The sequence below is a fragment of the Entelurus aequoreus genome, linkage group LG05 (genome assembly GCF_033978785.1).
Source record: "Entelurus aequoreus isolate RoL-2023_Sb linkage group LG05, RoL_Eaeq_v1.1, whole genome shotgun sequence".
NCBI classification, from domain to species: domain Eukaryota; kingdom Metazoa; phylum Chordata; class Actinopteri; order Syngnathiformes; family Syngnathidae; genus Entelurus; species Entelurus aequoreus.
Genome location: NC_084735.1, coordinates 86709591 through 86729590, shown reverse-complemented (window position 1 = coordinate 86729590; position 20000 = coordinate 86709591). Strand labels below are relative to the sequence as shown.

Genomic DNA, 20000 nt, shown 5'->3' with positions numbered 1-20000 from the left:
TGCTGGATGGCCCAAACTGACATGTTGGATGACAAGCAAATATTCCCTGCAGATGTTGGGGGCCAAGTCAGCAGATTGTTGGCAAACACTGTGGCAGTCGCGCACACACACACACACACACACACACACACACACACACACACACACACACACACACACACACACACACACACACACACACACACACACACACACACACACACACACACACACACACACACACACACACACACACACACACACACATTCATGTATTTGTGACCTTCTTGAGACCTGAATATGCCTGAAAAATGCCTACCTCTTTAGGACCAACTTTTCTAGATATATAAAGTTTTGTATTTACAACATTAATAATATATACATACTATGCATATATAAAAGAGCTTGTTGTGAAAAATGAGTTTGAATTTCACAAGAAAAACGTATAATTTTGGCAGTATTATAATAAAAGTCATAATTTTACTCAAAGCAAGTCAAAATTGTACAAGAAAAAATGAACAATCGTGCAATGTTATGATAAAAGTTGGAGTTTTACTCAATAACAGTCGCAATATTGCAAGAAAAGCTTAGAATGTTAGGGAATTTTATGAAAGGAGTCGTAATTTTACTCTGCAAAAGTCACAATTTTTTAGAAAAACTTTAAAATGTTGGCAATATTATAGTGATAATCGGAATTTTACTTGGCAAAATGATGAAAAAAGTCATCATTTTACAAAAAAAATGCACTATTTTACAAGAACAACAAAAAAATTGGCAATATTGGGATAAGAGTCAGAATTTTATATGATTATAAAATCATATCATTTTGCAGGAAAAAAAAAAAAAATTGACATAAAAAAATAACAATTTTATGAGAAAATATTGCAATATTACAGAAACAGAAAGAATATGAGAAATTGTTCCCAATTTTATAAGAAAAAAGTCGACACATTGTGAGAAAAAGACTGTTTTTAGTTCATTTAAATGTTATTTTTATTTTTTGTTTTTAATTGGTTTTTAAATCTTCATTATTAACTTCAAGTTATTACAGTATGTCTCTATATACATACATATATATACATGTATATATACATATATTTTAAATACATTTTGGCCAAATGGGGCGCATTTTAATTTCTTACACACACTTGTTATTTCATATGTTGACCAGAGGGGGAGCACTTTTAAAAGCGACACACAGTCCATTTGAAAAATGCCCCCTTTTTGGGGACCACCTTAATGTTGATAGATGTCACCACCAGGGGGTGCAAATGAGACATTCTCTATTAGATGCAATGGTTTTCCGTATTGGGACCATGATTTATGTCATCACTTGTTTACACCTCCTCATATGGAAGCTACTTTTCCTTGTTGGTGTCTCAAGAAGGGTAGAAATACAAGAACAAACACACACACATTCTTGCCGAAAAATGGCTACCTCTTTAGGACCAGCCTTTCTAGATATATAAAGATGTGTATTTACAACATTAATAATATATAAATAATATGCAAATATAAAAAAGCTTGTTGTGAAAAATGAGTTGGAATTTCACAAGCAAAAGGTCACAATTTCACAAGAAAAACGTAGAATTTTGGCAGTATTATAATAAAAGTCGTAATTTTACTCAACGCAAGTGAAAATTGTACAAGAAAAACGGAACATTTGTGCAATATTGTGATAAAAGTAGGATTTTTACTTAATATCACAAGAAAAGCTTAGAATTTTGGCAATTTTAAGAAAAGAGTCGTAATTTACTCGACAAAAGTCACAATTCTATAGGAAAACTCCAAAATGTTGGCAATATTATAATAATAATTGGAATTTTACTTGGCAAAATTATGACAAAAAAATGTCACTATTTTACAAGAAGAACAAAAAATTGGCAATATTGTGATGAGAGTCAGAATTTTATAAGACAAATGTCACCATTTTGCATTAAAAAGTAATAATTTTACATAATAAAGTAATAATTTTACGAGAAAATATTGCAATACTACAGAAACAGAAGAATATGAGAAATTGCAAGAAAAGCTTAGAATGTTGGAATTTTATGAAAGGAGTCGTAATTTTACTCGACAAAAGTCACAATTTTATAGGAAAACTTAAAAATGTTGGCAATGTTATTGTAATAATCGGAATTTTACTTGGCAAAATGACAAAGTCATAATTTTACAAAAAAAAAAATTCACTATTTTACAAGAACAACAAAAAAATTGGCAATATTGTGATAAAAGTCAGAATTTTATATGACAAATGTCACCATTTTGGTGACATTTCAATAATCAATAATTTTACATAAAAAAGTAAGAATTTTACGAGAAAATATTGCAATACTACAGAAACAGAAAGAATATGAGAAATTGTTCCCAATTTTATAAGAAAAAAGTCAACACATTGTGAGTAAAAAACTGCTTTAAGTTAATTAAATTTATTTTTGAATTTTTTGTTTGTATTTGGTTTTTAATCTTCATTATTTACTTCAAGTTATTATAGTATGTCTCTTTATACATATATATTTAAAAAAAAACAAAAAAACATTTTGGCCAAATGGGCCGCATTTTAATTTCTTACACACACTTGTTATTTCATATGTTGACCAGAGGGGGAGCACTTTTAAAACCGACACACAGTCCATTTGAAAAATGCCACCTTTTTGGGGACTACCTTAATGTTGATAGATTTCACCACCAGGGGTGCAGATGAGACATTCTCTGTTAGATGCAATGCTTTTCCATATTGGGACCATGATTTATGTCATCACTTGTTCACACCTCCTCATATGGAAGCTACTTTTCCTTGTTGATGTCTCAAGAAGGGTAGAAATACAAGAACACACACACACACACCCACACACACACACATTCTTGTATTTGTGACTTTTTTGAGACCACCGAAAAATGCCTACCTCTTTAGGACCAGCCTTTCTAGATATATAAAGAAGTGTATTTACAACGTTAATAATATATGAATAATATGCAAATATAAAAAAGCTTGTTGTGAAAAAGGAGTTGGAATTTCACAAGAAAAAGTTCACAATTTCACAGGAAAAACTTGGAATTTTGTCAGTGTTATAATAAAAGTCATAATTTTACTCAACGCAGGTCAAAATTGTACAAGAAAAACTGAACATTTGTGCAATATTGTGATAAAAGTTGGAATTTTACTCAATTACAGTCGCAATATTGCAAGAAAAGCTTAGAATGTTGGCAATTTTATAAAAGGAGTCGTAATTTTACTCGACAAAAGTCACAATTTTATAGGAAAACTTAAAAATGTTGGCAATGTGATAATAATAATCGGAATTTTACTTGGCAAAATGATGATAAAAGTCATCATTTTGCTCAAAAAAAAAAGTCAATATTTTACAAGAACAACAAAAAAATTGGCAATATCGGGATAAGAGTCAGAATTTTATATGACAAATGTCACCATTTTGCATGAAAAAAAAAAAATTACATAAAAAAGTAATAATTTTACGAGAAAATATTGCAATATTACAGAAACAGAAAGAATATGAGAAATTGTTCCCAAATTTATAAGAAAAAAGTTGACACATTGTGAGAAAAAGACTGCTTTTAGTTCATTTTAATTTTATTTTTTGTTTGTAATTGGTTGTTAATCTTCATTATTTACTTCAAGTTATTACAGTATGTCTCTCTCTCTCTCTCTCTCTCTCTCTCTCTCTCTCTCTCTCTCTCTCTCTCTCTCTCTCTCTCTATATATATATATATATATATATATATATATATATATATATATATATATATATATATATATATATATATATATATATATATATATATATATATATATAATTTTTTAAAAATACATTTTGGCCAAATGGGGCGCATTTTAATTTCTTACACACACTTGTTATTTCATATGTTGACCAGAGGGGGAGCACTTTTAAAACCGAAACACAGTCAGTTTGAAAAATGCCCCCTTTTTGGGGACTATCTTAATGTTGATAGATGTCACCACCAGGGGTGCAAATGAGACATTCTCTATTACAGTGGTCCCCAACCACCAGGCCGATTGGTACCGAGCCGCACAAGAAATAAAAAAATAAAATAAAATAAAAAATAAAAAAATAGTTTTTTTTAATGAAATCAACATAAAAAACACAATATATACATTATATATCAATATAGATCAATACAGTCTGCATGGATACAGTCCGTAAGCACACATGATTGTATTAATTTATGTAAAAAAATATATACATACATATATACATTTATTTATTTTATTTTTTTTAAATACACCCCCCCCCACCGGTCTGTGGGACACATTTTCAAGCGTTGACCGGACCGCAGCTACAAAAAGGTTGGGGACCACTGCCCTATTAGATGCAATGGTTTTCCGTATTGGGACCATGATTTATGTCATCACTTGTTCACACCTCCTCATATGGAAGCTACTTTTCCTTGTTGGTGTCTCAAGAAGGGTAGAAATACAAGAACACACACAGACACACACACACACACACAGACACACACACACACACACACACACACACACACACACACACACACAGACACACACACACACACACACACACACACACACAGACACACACACACAGACACACACACACACACACACACACACACACACACACACACACACACACAGAGACACACACACAGAGACACACACACACACACACACACACACACAGACACACACACACACAGACACACACACACACACACACACACACACACACACACACACACACACACACACACAGAGACACACACACACACACACACACACACACACACACACACACACAGACAAACACAGACACACACACACACAGAGACACACACACAGACTGCAGGGCACATCATCTCAGCATGAGTGCAGCAAATTCAATCAGCCACAGGAACTAAGTGACAACATTTGAGTCCATCTCTAACGAGCATCTTTAGCAAACATCTCTGAGGGAAGAAGCAGGGCATCTTTATGGAATGCCCTCCCGGTCCAACACCGGTCCTGGTCCACAGGTCAGCAGTTCTCTTGTGTTTTGCACAAATCCATCAATGCAAAGGTGATTAGCATCCAGCATGACTCAAGCAGGCCCCCCTCAAGAGTTGCTGCATGTGTCACTTGCTGGGGATGCACTTTTACTCTCCCCCGCACCAGACATGACAAATGACCCTTGAGCAAGTGTGATAAAAACCTGACAGTGTGACTGCTGACTGAGGGATTATACCAATTAGGAGGTGCAAAATGGGACTGAATCTCAACCGAGCGACAAAGTGGATATGCAGTCGCCATTTTTATTCATCAACGACAACGCAGAGAGTAGACGTCACTATGTCAGAGTACCTGGGATGATAGTCACTATGTCAGAGTACCTGGGATGATAGTCACTATGTCAGAGTACCTGGGATGATAGTCACTATGTCAGAGTACCTGGGATGATAGTCACTATGTCAGAGTACCTGGGATGATAGTCACTATGTCAGAGTACCTGGGATGATAGTCACTATGTCAGAGTACCTGGGATGATAGTCACTATGTCAGAGTACCTGGGATGATAGTCACTATGTCAGAGTACCTGGGATGATAGTCACTATGTCAGAGTACCTGGGATGATAGTCACTATGTCAGAGTACCTGGGATGATAGTCACTATGTCAGAGTACCTGGGATGATAGTCACTATGTCAGAGTACCTGGGATGATAGTCACTATGTCAGAGTACCTGGGATGATAGCCACTATGTCAGAGTACCTGGGATGATAGTCACTATGTCAGAGTACCTGGGATGATAGTCACTATGTCAGAGTACCTGGGATGATAGTCACTATGTCAGAGTACCTGGGATGATAGTCACTATGTCAGAGTACCTGGGATGATAGTCACTATGTCAGAGTACCTGGGATGATAGTCACTATGTCAGAGTACCTGGGATGATAGTCACTATGTCAGAGTACCTGGGATGATAGTCACTATGTCAGAGTACCTGGGATGATAGTCACTATGTCAGAGTACCTGGGATGATAGTCACTATGTCAGAGTACCTGGGATGATAGCCACTATGTCAGAGTACCTGGGATGATAGTCACTATGTCAGAGTACCTGGGATGATAGTCACTATGTCAGAGTACCTGGGATGATAGTCACTATGTCAGAGTACCTGGGATGATAGTCACTATGTCAGAGTACCTGGGATGATAGTCACTATGTCAGAGTACCTGGGATGATAGTCACTATGTCAGAGTACCTGGGATGATAGTCACTATGTCAGAGTACCTGGGATGATAGTCACTATGTCAGAGTACCTGGGATGATAGTCACTATGTCAGAGTACCTGGGATGATAGTCACTATGTCAGAGTACCTGGGATGATAGTCACTATGTCAGAGTACCTGGGATGATAGTCACTATGTCAGAGTACCTGGGATGATAGTCACTATGTCAGAGTACCTGGGATGATAGCCACTATGTCAGAGTACCTGGGATGATAGTCACTATGTCAGAGTACCTGGGATGATAGTCACTATGTCAGAGTACCTGGGATGATAGTCATCTACATTTAAAACACTTCCTAGTAGACGTTGTACTAAATATGCTTTCCTGTAAATAGGGGCAATAAAATATACATCACTATGCATCTTGTCATAACGCTATATATATATATATATATACATACACACGTGTATATATATATGTATGTATAACGTATGCATCTACACATATATACATACGTATGTATATACATACACATTTATATACATAAATACATACACATGTATAGAAATATATACATAATACACATGTATACATATGTATATACATATATACATCCACATGTATATTCATATATACACATATATTTACATATATACCTACACATGTATATACATTTATACATCCACATGTATATACATATATATATCCACATGTATATACATATATACATACACATGTATATACATATACACATACATAGACACATATATATATATTGATACATACATATATACATACATGTACACACACACACACACACACACATATATATATATATATATATATATTTATATATATATATAAATATATATATATACACACATATACATACACATACATATACAAATACATACATACATACATATACAAATATACATATTTACACATACATATATAAATATACATATATACACACACATATATATATACACATACATATATAAATATACATATATGTATATATACATATGCATGTATATACACATATACATATATACATACACATGTATATACATAAATACATACACATGTATCGAAATATATACATAATACACATGTATACGTATGTACTGTACATACACATGTATATACATATATACATACACATGTATATACATATATACATACACATGTATATACATAAATACATACACATGTATAGAAATATATACATAATACACATGTATACGTATGTACTGTACATACACATGTATATACATATATACATACACATGTATATTCATATATACATACGCATGTATTTACATATATTCCTACATATGTATATAGATGTATACACACATGTATATACATATACACATACGTATGTATATACATATATACATACATATACACACACATGTATATACATATACACATACGTATGTATATACATACATATACACACACATGTATATACATATATACATACATAGACACATATATATTGATACATACATATATACATACATATACACATATACATATATACACATACATAAATAAATATACATATATACACATACATATATAAATATATATATACATACATACAAATACATATATACATACATATATACACATACATAATACATATTTACACATACATATATATAAATATACATATATACACACACACATATATACACATACATATATAAATATACATATAAAGACATGTACATATACACATATAAATATAAATATATGTCTATATACTGTATACATGTATACACCCATATACTGTATATGTTTATGTACACACATATACATTTAAATATACACAAGGATGTACAGTATATGCCCAATGATAATAGCACCATTTCAAAGCAGGTTACACAGGCTGTTGACGTACTAACATCACTTCCTGTTGTCTTTTGTTCAAACTATTATTATTATTCTGCTTATAAATGACTGTTAAAATCTGCTTCCTTTCTGTCGTAACATGTTGTGTCTACACGTCCTTGTCAAAGGTAAACAAAACGTATTCTTCTGTAGTTTGGATACTTTACATTTACCAAAAAGTGGCAAAAGTTGTTTTTGCGTAATACGACCTCTTTAAATCAAATAAATGCATTTTAGACTGTCTAAAAACTGATCCGCTCATGTTCTTGTTACATGTTTTGATTTGTAAAATGTACATTTGAGCAAGTCGCATGCAGCTTTCAGTGTTCATTCCGACTAACTCGAGACAGAAACGCAGATTAAAGAACTCTTTTCCGCTTGGAAAAGTTGACCTTGAAAAAACAACAACCTTTTCCAACTGAAAGATACGTACCCTGACTTAAGGAGTTGGCGAAACAATGTCAGGTTGACCCGAGTTTCCTGCTCTGTGAGTGACTCGGCGACTCACCCTCTGCCTTGCACGTCTTTGTGACTGGATCCATCTCGTAGCCTTGGTAGCATTCACACTTGAAGTCGCCCTTGTAGTTGATGCAGATCTGGCTGCAGGCGTCCGGGTTCTCACACTCGTCGATGTCTGCGGGGAGAGAGCTTGTCCATCAACTGAGACACTGAGCCATCCTCATGAGACCCGTGCAGGACTCAAGTCTATACTTCATGTCCTGCATTTGAGAAGGACCAGGTCTATGACGGGGAGGAAGTGGACTCTGTTTGGGATGAAGACGAGTCTACAGGACGAAGACGTGGTTCTACTTCAATCCCTCTGATCGTCCTTTGAGACAAACCTCTGAGTTAAAAGGAGTTGTGGTGAGGGTCTTACTTTGCCAAGGGGACTACAAGTGGACCACCCCTCTTATTGAGTCTGTTTATCTGATTGGAGAGCTAGCCGGGAGTAGACCACTAGTTTATCTGATGGGCGAACTAGCCGGGAGTGGACCACTCCTCTTATTGAGTCTGTTTATCTGATTGGAGAGCTAGCCGGGAGTGGACCACTCCTTCTATTGAGTCTGTTTATCTGATTGGAGAGCTAGCCGGGAGTGGACCACTAGTTTATCTGATTGGGGAGCTAGCCGGGAGTGGACTACTCCTCTTATTGAGTCTGTTTATCTGATTGGAAAGCTAGCCGGGAGTGGACCACTCCTTCTATTGAGTCTGTTTATCTGATTGGAGAGCTAGCCGGGAGTGGACCACTAGTTTATCTGATTGGGGAGCTAGCCGGGAGTGGACCACTAGTTTATCTGATTGGAGAGCTAGCCGGGAGTGGACCACTAGTTTATCTGATTGGAGAGCTAGCCGGGAGTGGACCACTAGTTTATCTGATTGGGGAGCTAGCCGGGAGTGGACTACTCCTCTTATTGAGTCTGTTTATCTGATTGGAAAGCTAGCCGGGAGTGGACCACTCCTTCTATTGAGTCTGTTTATCTGTTTGGAAAGCTAGCCGGGAGTGGACCACTCCTCTTATTGAGTCTGTTTTTCTGATTGGAGAGCTAGCCGGGAGTGGACCACTCCTCTTATTGAGTCTGTTTATCTGATTGGGGAGCTAGCCGGGAGTGGACCACTCCTCTTATTGAGTCTGTTTTTCTGATTGGAGAGCTAGCCGGGAGTGGACCACTCCTTCTATTGAGTCTGTTTATCTGATTGGAGAGCTAGCCGGGAGTGGACCACTAGTTTATCTGATTGGGGAGCTAGCCGGGAGTGGACTACTCCTCTTATTGAGTCTGTTTATCTGATTGGAAAGCTAGCCGGGAGTGGATCACTCCTCTTTTTGAGTCTGTTTATCTGATTGGGGAGCTAGCCGGGAGTGGACCACTCCTCTTATTGAGTCTGTTTATCTGATTAGAGAGCTAGCCGGGAGTAGACCACTAGTTTATCTGATGGGCGAACTAGCCGGGAGTGGACCACTCCTCTTATTGAGTCTGTTTATCTGATTGGAGAGCTAGCCGGGAGTGGACCACTCCTTCTATTGAGTCTGTTTATCTGATTGGAGAGCTAGCCGGGAGTGGACCACTAGTTTATCTGATTGGGGAGCTAGCCGGGAGTGGACTACTCCTCTTATTGAGTCTGTTTATCTGATTGGAAAGCTAGCCGGGAGTGGACCACTCCTTCTATTGAGTCTGTTTATCTGATTGGAGAGCTAGCCGGGAGTGGACCACTAGTTTATCTGATTGGGGAGCTAGCCGGGAGTGGACCACTAGTTTATCTGATTGGAGAGCTAGCCGGGAGTGGACCACTAGTTTATCTGATTGGAGAGCTAGCCGGGAGTGGACCACTAGTTTATCTGATTGGGGAGCTAGCCGGGAGTGGACTACTCCTCTTATTGAGTCTGTTTATCTGATTGGAAAGCTAGCCGGGAGTGGACCACTCCTTCTATTGAGTCTGTTTATCTGTTTGGAAAGCTAGCCGGGAGTGGACCACTCCTCTTATTGAGTCTGTTTTTCTGATTGGAGAGCTAGCCGGGAGTGGACCACTCCTCTTATTGAGTCTGTTTATCTGATTGGGGAGCTAGCCGGGAGTGGACCACTCCTCTTATTGAGTCTGTTTTTCTGATTGGAGAGCTAGCCGGGAGTGGACCACTCCTTCTATTGAGTCTGTTTATCTGATTGGAGAGCTAGCCGGGAGTGGACCACTAGTTTATCTGATTGGGGAGCTAGCCGGGAGTGGACTACTCCTCTTATTGAGTCTGTTTATCTGATTGGAAAGCTAGCCGGGAGTGGATCACTCCTCTTTTTGAGTCTGTTTATCTGATTGGGGAGCTAGCCGGGAGTGGACCACTCCTCTTATTGAGTCTGTTTTTCTGATTGGAGAGCTAGCCGGGAGTGGACCACTCCTTCTATTGAGTCTGTTTATCTGATTGGAGAGCTAGCCGGGAGTGGACCACTAGTTTATCTGATTGGGGAGCTAGCCGGGAGTGGACTACTCCTCTTATTGAGTCTGTTTATCTGATTGGAAAGCTAGCCGGGAGTGGATCACTCCTCTTTTTGAGTCTGTTTATCTGATTGGAGAGCTAGCCCGGAGTGGACCACTCCTCTTATTGAGTCTGTTAACCTGATTGGAGAGCTAGCCGGGAGTGGACCACTCCTCTTATTGAGTCTATTTATCCGATAGAAGAGCTAGCCGGGAGTGGACCACTCCTCTTATTGAGTCTGTTTACCTGATTGGAGAGCTAGCCGGGAGTGGACCACTCCTCTTATTGAGTCTGTTTATCTGATTGGAGAGCTAGCCGGGAGTGGATCACTCCTCTTTTTGAGTCTGTTTACCTGATTGGAGAGCTAGCCGGGAGTGGACCACTAGTTTATCTGATTGGGGAGCTAGCCGGGAGTGGACCACTAGTTTATCTGATTGGAGAGCTAGCCGGGAGTGGACCACTAGTTTATCTGATTGGAGAGCTAGCCGGGAGTGGACCACTAGTTTATCTGATTGGGGAGCTAGCCGGGAGTGGACTACTCCTCTTATTGAGTCTGTTTATCTGATTGGAAAGCTAGCCGGGAGTGGACCACTCCTTCTATTGAGTCTGTTTATCTGTTTGGAAAGCTAGCCGGGAGTGGACCACTCCTCTTATTGAGTCTGTTTTTCTGATTGGAGAGCTAGCCGGGAGTGGACCACTCCTCTTATTGAGTCTGTTTATCTGATTGGGGAGCTAGCCGGGAGTGGACCACTCCTCCTATTGAGTCTGTTTTTCTGATTGGAGAGCTAGCCGGGAGTGGACCACTCCTTCTATTGAGTCTGTTTATCTGATTGGAGAGCTAGCCGGGAGTGGACCACTAGTTTATCTGATTGGGGAGCTAGCCGGGAGTGGACTACTCCTCTTATTGAGTCTGTTTATCTGATTGGAAAGCTAGCCGGGAGTGGATCACTCCTCTTTTTGAGTCTGTTTATCTGATTGGAGAGCTAGCCCGGAGTGGACCACTCCTCTTATTGAGTCTGTTAACCTGATTGGAGAGCTAGCCGGGAGTGGACCACTCCTCTTATTGAGTCTATTTATCCGATAGAAGAGCTAGCCGGGAGTGGACCACTCCTCTTATTGAGTCTGTTTACCTGATTGGAGAGCTAGCCGGGAGTGGACCACTCCTCTTATTGAGTCTGTTTATCTGATTGGAGAGCTAGCCGGGAGTGGATCACTCCTCTTTTTGAGTCTGTTTACCTGATTGGAGAGCTAGCCCGGAGTGGACCACTCCTCTTATTGAGTCTGTTAACCTGATTGGAGAGCTAGCCGGGAGTGGACCACTCCTCTTATTGAGTCTATTTATCCGATAGAAGAGCTAGCCGGGAGTGGACCACTCCTCTTATTGAGTCTGTTTACCTGATTGGAGAGCTAGCCGGGAGTGGACCACTCCTCTTATTGAGTCTGATAGCTTGTGCAGCTAGTAGGTCCATGACCATGACTTCTGTTTTGTTTGATCAGCCGTTTTACTGCCATGTTACAGACACAATTAAGATATGTAAATAAACATTTACAATATATTTCTGTGTAAATAACTAATTTCACAAAGTATATATCTGCGTCTTATAGTCCGGTGCGACTAATATATGGAAACATATTTTTTTATTCTAAATTTCAGTGGGTGAGACTTCTATACCGGTGCGCTCTATAGTCCGGAAAATACGGTATTTGGTCTACTGTCAAAAAGTGTTTCTTACCCCCACAAGTCTTCTTGTCCAGTAGCTGGTAGCCGGCGGGGCACTGACATTCAAATCCGATGGGTAAGTCCACGCAGACGTGGGAGCAGCCGCCATTGTTGATCGTACACTCGTTAAGCCCTGGAAAACAGCAGCCAATCAGAGGAGGAACATGCAATCACACAACGTCGGTCTCTGCGGAGACGAGGGCCAGGATCTAATCTTTTGATATTTCCTGTCTAGTACTCTCCGCTCCTTCTCGGAGATGAAATTCAAAGAGACTCCACAGGTTCCTGGGTAGATAAAGAGGCCTGACGATGAAGGCTGCGAGCGGAGATCGTCAGATGCCGGCTGAGGAGCAAGGCGGGGCTCGGAGGGATCTGACTGACTAAGTGAGCCTCATTAAGTGAGAGGCAACAACAGGATGACGGAACATAAAACGTGTCTGGCTCATCCAAGCTGAGGCGAGTCTCTTCAAGTTGGTCATTGATCGGTCCAAAACCAAACTAAAAAAAAACCACAACAATTTTTCATCTCGGAAACAATCCAAGTCTGATGATTCTGTTTAGGACACGTCAAAAAGGTGACCACAACACCATTACAGTACAAAACCCCAAACCAGTGAAGTTGGCACGTCGTAAATAAAAACAGAATACAATGATTTGCTAATCCTTTTCAACTTACCGTAATTTCCGGACTATAAGCCGCTACTTTTTCCCCTCGTTCTGGTCCCTGCGGCTTATACAAGGGTGCGGCTTATATACGGCCTGTTCTTCTCCGACACCGACGAAGAGGATTTCGGTGGTTTTAGTACGCAGGAGGAAGACGATGACACAATGATTAAAGACTGACTTTTCATATACCGGTAGGCTGGTTATTTTGATAACGTACAGGCGAGCACTTTGTATTACTTTGCACCGTTGTATTATTTGTACTCTGCACGAATGCTGTTCGCCATGTCAAAGATGTGAAAGTTTGATTGAATGATTGAAAAATTTATAGTTAATAAATGGGACGCTTTGCGTTCCCAAACAGTCATCTCTGTCCCGACAATCCCCTCCGTGGTAGCAGGAACCCCTATATACTACGCTAATTACACATCAAAACCCTGCGGCTTATAGTCGGGTGCGGCTTATATATGGAGCAGTCTGTATTTTCCCCTAAATTTAGCTGGTGCGGCTTATAGTCAGGTGCGGCTTATAGTCCGGAAATGACGGTATATTCAATTGAATAGACTGCAAAGACAAGATATTTAACGTTCAAACTGGACATTTTTTTTATTTTTTGCCAATATTAGCTCATTTGGAATTTGATGCCTGCAACATGTTTCAAAAAAGCTGGCACACGTGGCAAAAAAGACTGATAAAGTTGAGGAATGCTCATCAAACACTTATTTGGAACATCCCACAGGTGAACAGGCTAATTGGGAACAGGTGGGTGCCATGATTGGGTATAAAAGCAGCTTCCATGAAATGCTCAGTCATTCACAAACAAGGATGGGGTGAGGGTCACCACTTTGTCAACAAATGCCTGAGCAAATTGTTGAACAGTTTAAGAAAAACCTTTCTCAACCAGCTATTGCAAGGAATTTCGGGATTTCACCATCTACGCTCCGTAATATCATCAAAAGGTTCAGAGAATCTGGAGAAATCACTGCACGCAAGCGATGGTTTTACGGACCTTCGACCCCTCAGGCGGTACTGCATGAAAAAGCGCCATCAGTGTGTAAAGGATATCACCACATGGGCTCAGGAACACGTCAGAGAACCACTGTCAGTAACTACGCTTTGTCGCTACACCTGTAAGTGCAAGTTAAAACTCTACTATTCAAAGCGAAAGCCGTTTATCAACAACACCCAGAGACGCCGCCGGCTTCGCTGGGCCCGAGCTCATCTAAGATGGACTGATGCAAAGTGGAAAAGTGTTCTGTGGTCTGACGAGTCCACATTTTCAAAAATTGTTTTTGGAAACTGTGGACGTCGTGTCCACCGGAACAAAGAGGAGGACACGACGCAAAGTTCTGGGCTCAAAGTTAAAAAAGCAAGCATCTGTGATGGTATGGGGGTGTATTAGTGTATTAGTAACTGATACATCTGTGAAGGCACCATTAATGCTGAAAGGTACATACAGGTTTTGGAGCAACATATGTTGCCATCCAAGCAACGTTGTCATGGACGCCCCTGCTTATTTCAGCAAGACAATGCCAAGCCACGTGTTTGCAATGTGTTGCTGCCATTCAATTCTAAGTGAATGATTATAAGTTTCTCAGTGTGAACATGAAATATCTTGTCTTTGCAGTCTATTCAATTGAATATAAGTTGAAAAGGATTTGCAAATCATTCTATTCTGTTTTTATTTACCATTTACACAACGTGCCGACTTCACCGCTTTTTGGGTTTTGCATCATCATGTTCAACAAATACCTGGTAAAGCAAAGCATGTTCCGTATTTGCAAAGCAAATCCCAGGGGCAGCCACGTGAAACCAAAAACCAGACTGGACCATAAAAAAAAAACAAATCCCTCCAACATTTTATGCTGCAGAGCTTCCAGGCTCTTTAACACACAAATGTGCACAGGCTTGATAAAGAGAAAATGGACTAAACCGCGAAAGAAGCAACCCTTCAAATGTGCCATGAATATGTATTATTGCCCACACTTTATTACATTTTAGAGCTCCCACCCACAGATCTTGGCTGTTCCACAGACCATCAAAAAGTCTCGTTCGGAGCATTGGAGTCTGTGTGGGGAGCTGCTTGTGAGGTTGCACTCCCATTGGCAGCTGCAAAGTACATCAAACATTTAGCTTCTACATTTGACAAAAACCATGATCAGGTGTTTCTTATTTTGCTGGCTCTAAAGCAGTTTTTCAACCTTTTTTGAGCCGAGGCACATTTTTTTGCGTTGAAAAAAGTTGGATCCACTATGGACTGGACTCTCACTATTATGTTAGATCGACTATGGACTGGACTCTCACTATTATGTTAGATCCACTATGGACTGGACTCTCACTATTATGTTAGATCCACTATGGACTGGACTCTCACACTATTATATTAGATCCACTATGGACTGGACTCTCACAATATTATATTAGATCCACTATGGACTGGACTCTCACACTATTATATTAGATCCACTATGGACTGGACTCTCACAATATTATATTAGATCCACTATGGACTGGACTCTCACAATATTATGTTAGATCCACTATGGACTGGACTCTCACACTATTATGTTAGATCCACTATGGACTGGACTCTCACTATTATGTTAGATCCACTATGGACTGGACTCTCACTATTATGTTAGATCCACTATGGACTGGACTCTCACACTATTATGTTAGATCCACTATGGACTGGACTCTCACTATTATGTTAGATCCACTATGGACTGGACTCTCTCACTATTATGTTAGATCCACTATGGACTGGACTCTCACTATTATGTTAGATCCACTATGGACTGGACTCTCACACTATTATGTTAGATCCACTATGGACTGGACTCTCACTATTATGTTAGATCCACTATGGACTGGACTCTCTCACTATTATGTTAGATCCACTATGGACTGGACTCTCTCACTATTATGTTAGATCCACTATGGACTGGACTCTCACTATTATGTTAGATCCACTATGGACTGGGACTCTCACAATATCATGTTAGATCCACTATGGACTGGACTCTCACTATTATGTTAGATCCACTATGGACTGGACTCTCACACTATTATTACCCACAACCGCGGTCCTCTCCAAGGTTTCTCATTGTCATCCCACTGGGTTGAGTTTTTCTTTGCCCTGATGTGGGATCTGAATTGATGTCGTTGTGGCTTGTGCAGCCCTTTGAGACACTTGTGATTTAGGGCTATATAAATAAACATTGATTGATTGATTGATTGGAAGACGATGGCAAGGAGTCCAAGGAGCCCACAATTGGATAACATCTCGGAGAAGCCTTCCACTCTGCAAGGCGGAATCATGATCAATTTGAGAGTCAGAATGGACCATTAGGGCTGACCAACCATTGGAGTTTGTTTACCTAACGAACCCAAAAAAACAATCCTCATCTAGAATTTGACTCCCTCTGCAACGACCTCAACGGCGAGACCAGTGCGGTGAAAGACGCCCTGACAAATCCCTAACCCCTTCTTGTGTTGACTCTGTTCCGTGAACGCTGAACTAAGCGATGTACCACGCACCCATGGACTACGACTTGACTCACCCCCACCTATGATGGCTGCAGCTTGGGAACCGGATGCTGCCCCTCCCCACCTTTGCAAGTCTCGACTTTTGCATGTGTGTTCATATGTTAAAATGTTCCTGAGGCAACTCTCCTGAAGGACTCATTAAAGGACTATCTATATGTGCTGATTGTGTTTAAGGTCTTTTTCCTGGCCTCAAACTGAGACTCCACACCCCGCCAAAATGGCTCGTTTGGGAGCAGTTTTTGTTCTCTTCCAGACCCCTTTCCCAACCTTTTTGACAGGGCGCCGCCCACAGGTGGCGACCCACTAGTCTTCCTGTTCTGTACAGTTCTTGGACAGTACTAAGAAATTAATCTTGTTGTCTTTTTACGCGATTCTATTCTACTTTAAACTCTACATACCGTACATCCAAAACAACAATTGGATCACAAACACCTCAAATTAAAAAAGGAACCAAAAATATCCGAGCCAGCTCTTAATTTGACGCCGTTTGGCGTCGCGCCAGGGTGCAGAGAGAGTAGGCGGAGAGCAGATCAGAAGGTAATTCAATGAAGTAGAAACGACTACGTGAGGAGCATAGCGCTCAGACGCACGGGTGAAGTTGATGCGGAAGAAACCGAAACAGAAAGTGAAACTAAAAGTGAGCGTGCATCTTCATGAAAAATATTCAGCACTTTCATGATAAAACATTTTTGCGCTGACTTTGGGAAGGGATCAATCAGGATGACGGAAGGGATCAATCAGGACGACGGAAGGATCAATCAGGATGATGGAAGGGATCAATCAGGATGACGGAAGGGATCAATCAGGATGATGGAAGGGATCAATCAGGATGATGGAAGGGATCAATCAGGATGACGGAAGGGATCAATCAGGATGACGGAAGGGATCAATCAGGATGACGGAAGGGATCAATCAGGATGACGGAAGGGATCAATCAGGATGACGGAAGGGATCAATCAGGATGACGGAAGGGATCAATCAGGATGACGGAAGGGATCAATCAGGATGACGGAAGGGATCAATCAGGATGACGGAAGGGATCAATCAGGATGACGGAAGGGATCAATCAGGATGACGGAAGGGATCAATCAGGATGACGGAATGGATCAATCAGGATGACGGAAGGGATCAACCAGGATGACGGAAGGGATCAACCAGGATGACGGAAGGGATCAATCAGGATGACGGAAGGGATCAATCAGGATGACGGAAGGGATGATGGAAGGGATCAATCAGGATGATGGAAGGGATCAATCAGGATGACGGAAGGGATCAATCAGGATGACGGAAGGGATCAATCAGGATGACGGAAGGGATCAATCAGGATGACGGAAGGGATCAATCAGGATGATGGAAGGGATCAATCAGGATGACGGAAGGGATCAACCAGGATGACGGAAGGGATCAACCAGAATGACGGAAGGGATCAATCAGGATGACGGAAGGGATCAATCAGGATGACGGAAGGGATCAATCAGGATGACGGAAGGGATGATGGAAGGGATCAATCAGGATGATGGAAGGGATCAATCAGGATGATGGAAGGGATCAATCAGGATGACGGAAGGGATCAATAAGGATGATGGAAGGGATCAATCAGGATGACGGAAGGGATGATGGAAGGGATCAATCAGGATGATGGAAGGGATCAATCAGGAGGACGGAAGGGATGATGGAAGGGATCAATCAGGATGACGGAAGGGATCAATCAGGATGATGGAAGGGATCAATCAGGATGATGGAAGGGACTCAAACAGTAAAAGGAATGTAATCAGCAATGAAGGCAAAAACAACAACAATAAAGCCTGCATACTTGCTGTATAAAAATGATATGATATGCTCACTTAAAGGGGAAGCGCACCTTTTTTGCAATGTTGAAGATTTGCGTCGGCCTGCGACTCATAGTCATTTTGATAGTAGGCTAATATAGCTAATATAGACACTTACATCATGTGTTGTCTTCATTATAACACTTATATAAGACATTTAAAGTCATTTTGATAGTAGGCTAATATAGCTAATATAGACACTTACATCATGTGTTGTCTTCATTATAAAACTTATATAAGGCGTTGAATTTTTTGCGGGTCCATTAATTTTCTTGTATTTTTTGTCCAACATGGCCCCTTTAACATGTTTAGCTGTAGAAAAGCAAAGTACACTGACGGGAGTTCTCACAAGTTCTCCTTAGGCACTTCACATTAGTGCAAAAATACCGCAATATTTACGATACCATCCTTAATAAAAAAACATTTAAAGAACGGACAAAAATCTCAACAAAACATGAGCAGTTTTAATATTAGACCAATCGTGTTGAGCCGAGCCGAATGCTCCATTATGTTTCCATGTGGCGCTCACTTGCACCAGTCGTCTGCCACTCTTGAAAATGAAGTGTACTAAATGTGGACTACAGTCCTGAGTCCCAGCTCCTTGTCACCATGACAACACATGATGGCCTGGCCATTTTGAAGAGAGCACGGATGGCGAGGGCCGCGTTTACAGCCGTCACAGCAAAGTGTGTGCTGGAGCGTGGCGAGGAAGGCATTTATTCCTCCCCGTGCCAGTTGAAGAAATGAAGGCACGTGTTTGCCTCCTTTCAGCGTGTTTGTGTTTGTGTCGGGTGTTGCAGTCGCCAACATCTTGGAAATGGATGCTTGAGCGAGCAGAGCGATGAGTAAGGTGTGTGTGTGTGTGTGTGTGTGTGTGTGTGTGTGTGTGTGTGTGTGTGTGTGTGTGTGTAAACACGTTTTAATGAGCAAGGGAACAAGAAGGATGAAGGAAGTGAGATGCAAGGTCACTGAGAAAAAGAAGCGATGGACGCTAAATGAAATAAAATAGCAGCTTCTGTGTGTCGTTGTGTAATTGTTAGAGGTGAGCATTCTTACTTCTACACCACTTTGTGGTGAGGAAGCATTTGAGCAACTTTTGTAATTGTCAGAGGTGAGCATTCTTACTTCTACACCACTTTGTGGTGAGGAAGCATTTGAGCAACTTTTGTAATTGTCAGAGGTGAGCA

The 20000-nt window shown here is 40.3% G+C and overlaps 1 protein-coding gene across 1 annotated transcript in view; it reads right to left on the bottom strand.

The window, feature by feature from the left end:
• The window catches only part of LOC133651204 (low-density lipoprotein receptor-related protein 8-like), a 276107-nt gene that overhangs the window by 109585 nt on the left and 146522 nt on the right, over positions 1-20000 (bottom strand). Inside the window, exons 8-9 of the mRNA XM_062049231.1 lie at positions 12786-12905; positions 8599-8724 (exon numbers count right to left, since the gene is read on the bottom strand). Coding sequence (XP_061905215.1) covers positions 8599-8724; positions 12786-12905 — 246 coding nt within the window. The remainder of the gene's footprint in view (positions 1-8598; positions 8725-12785; positions 12906-20000) is intronic.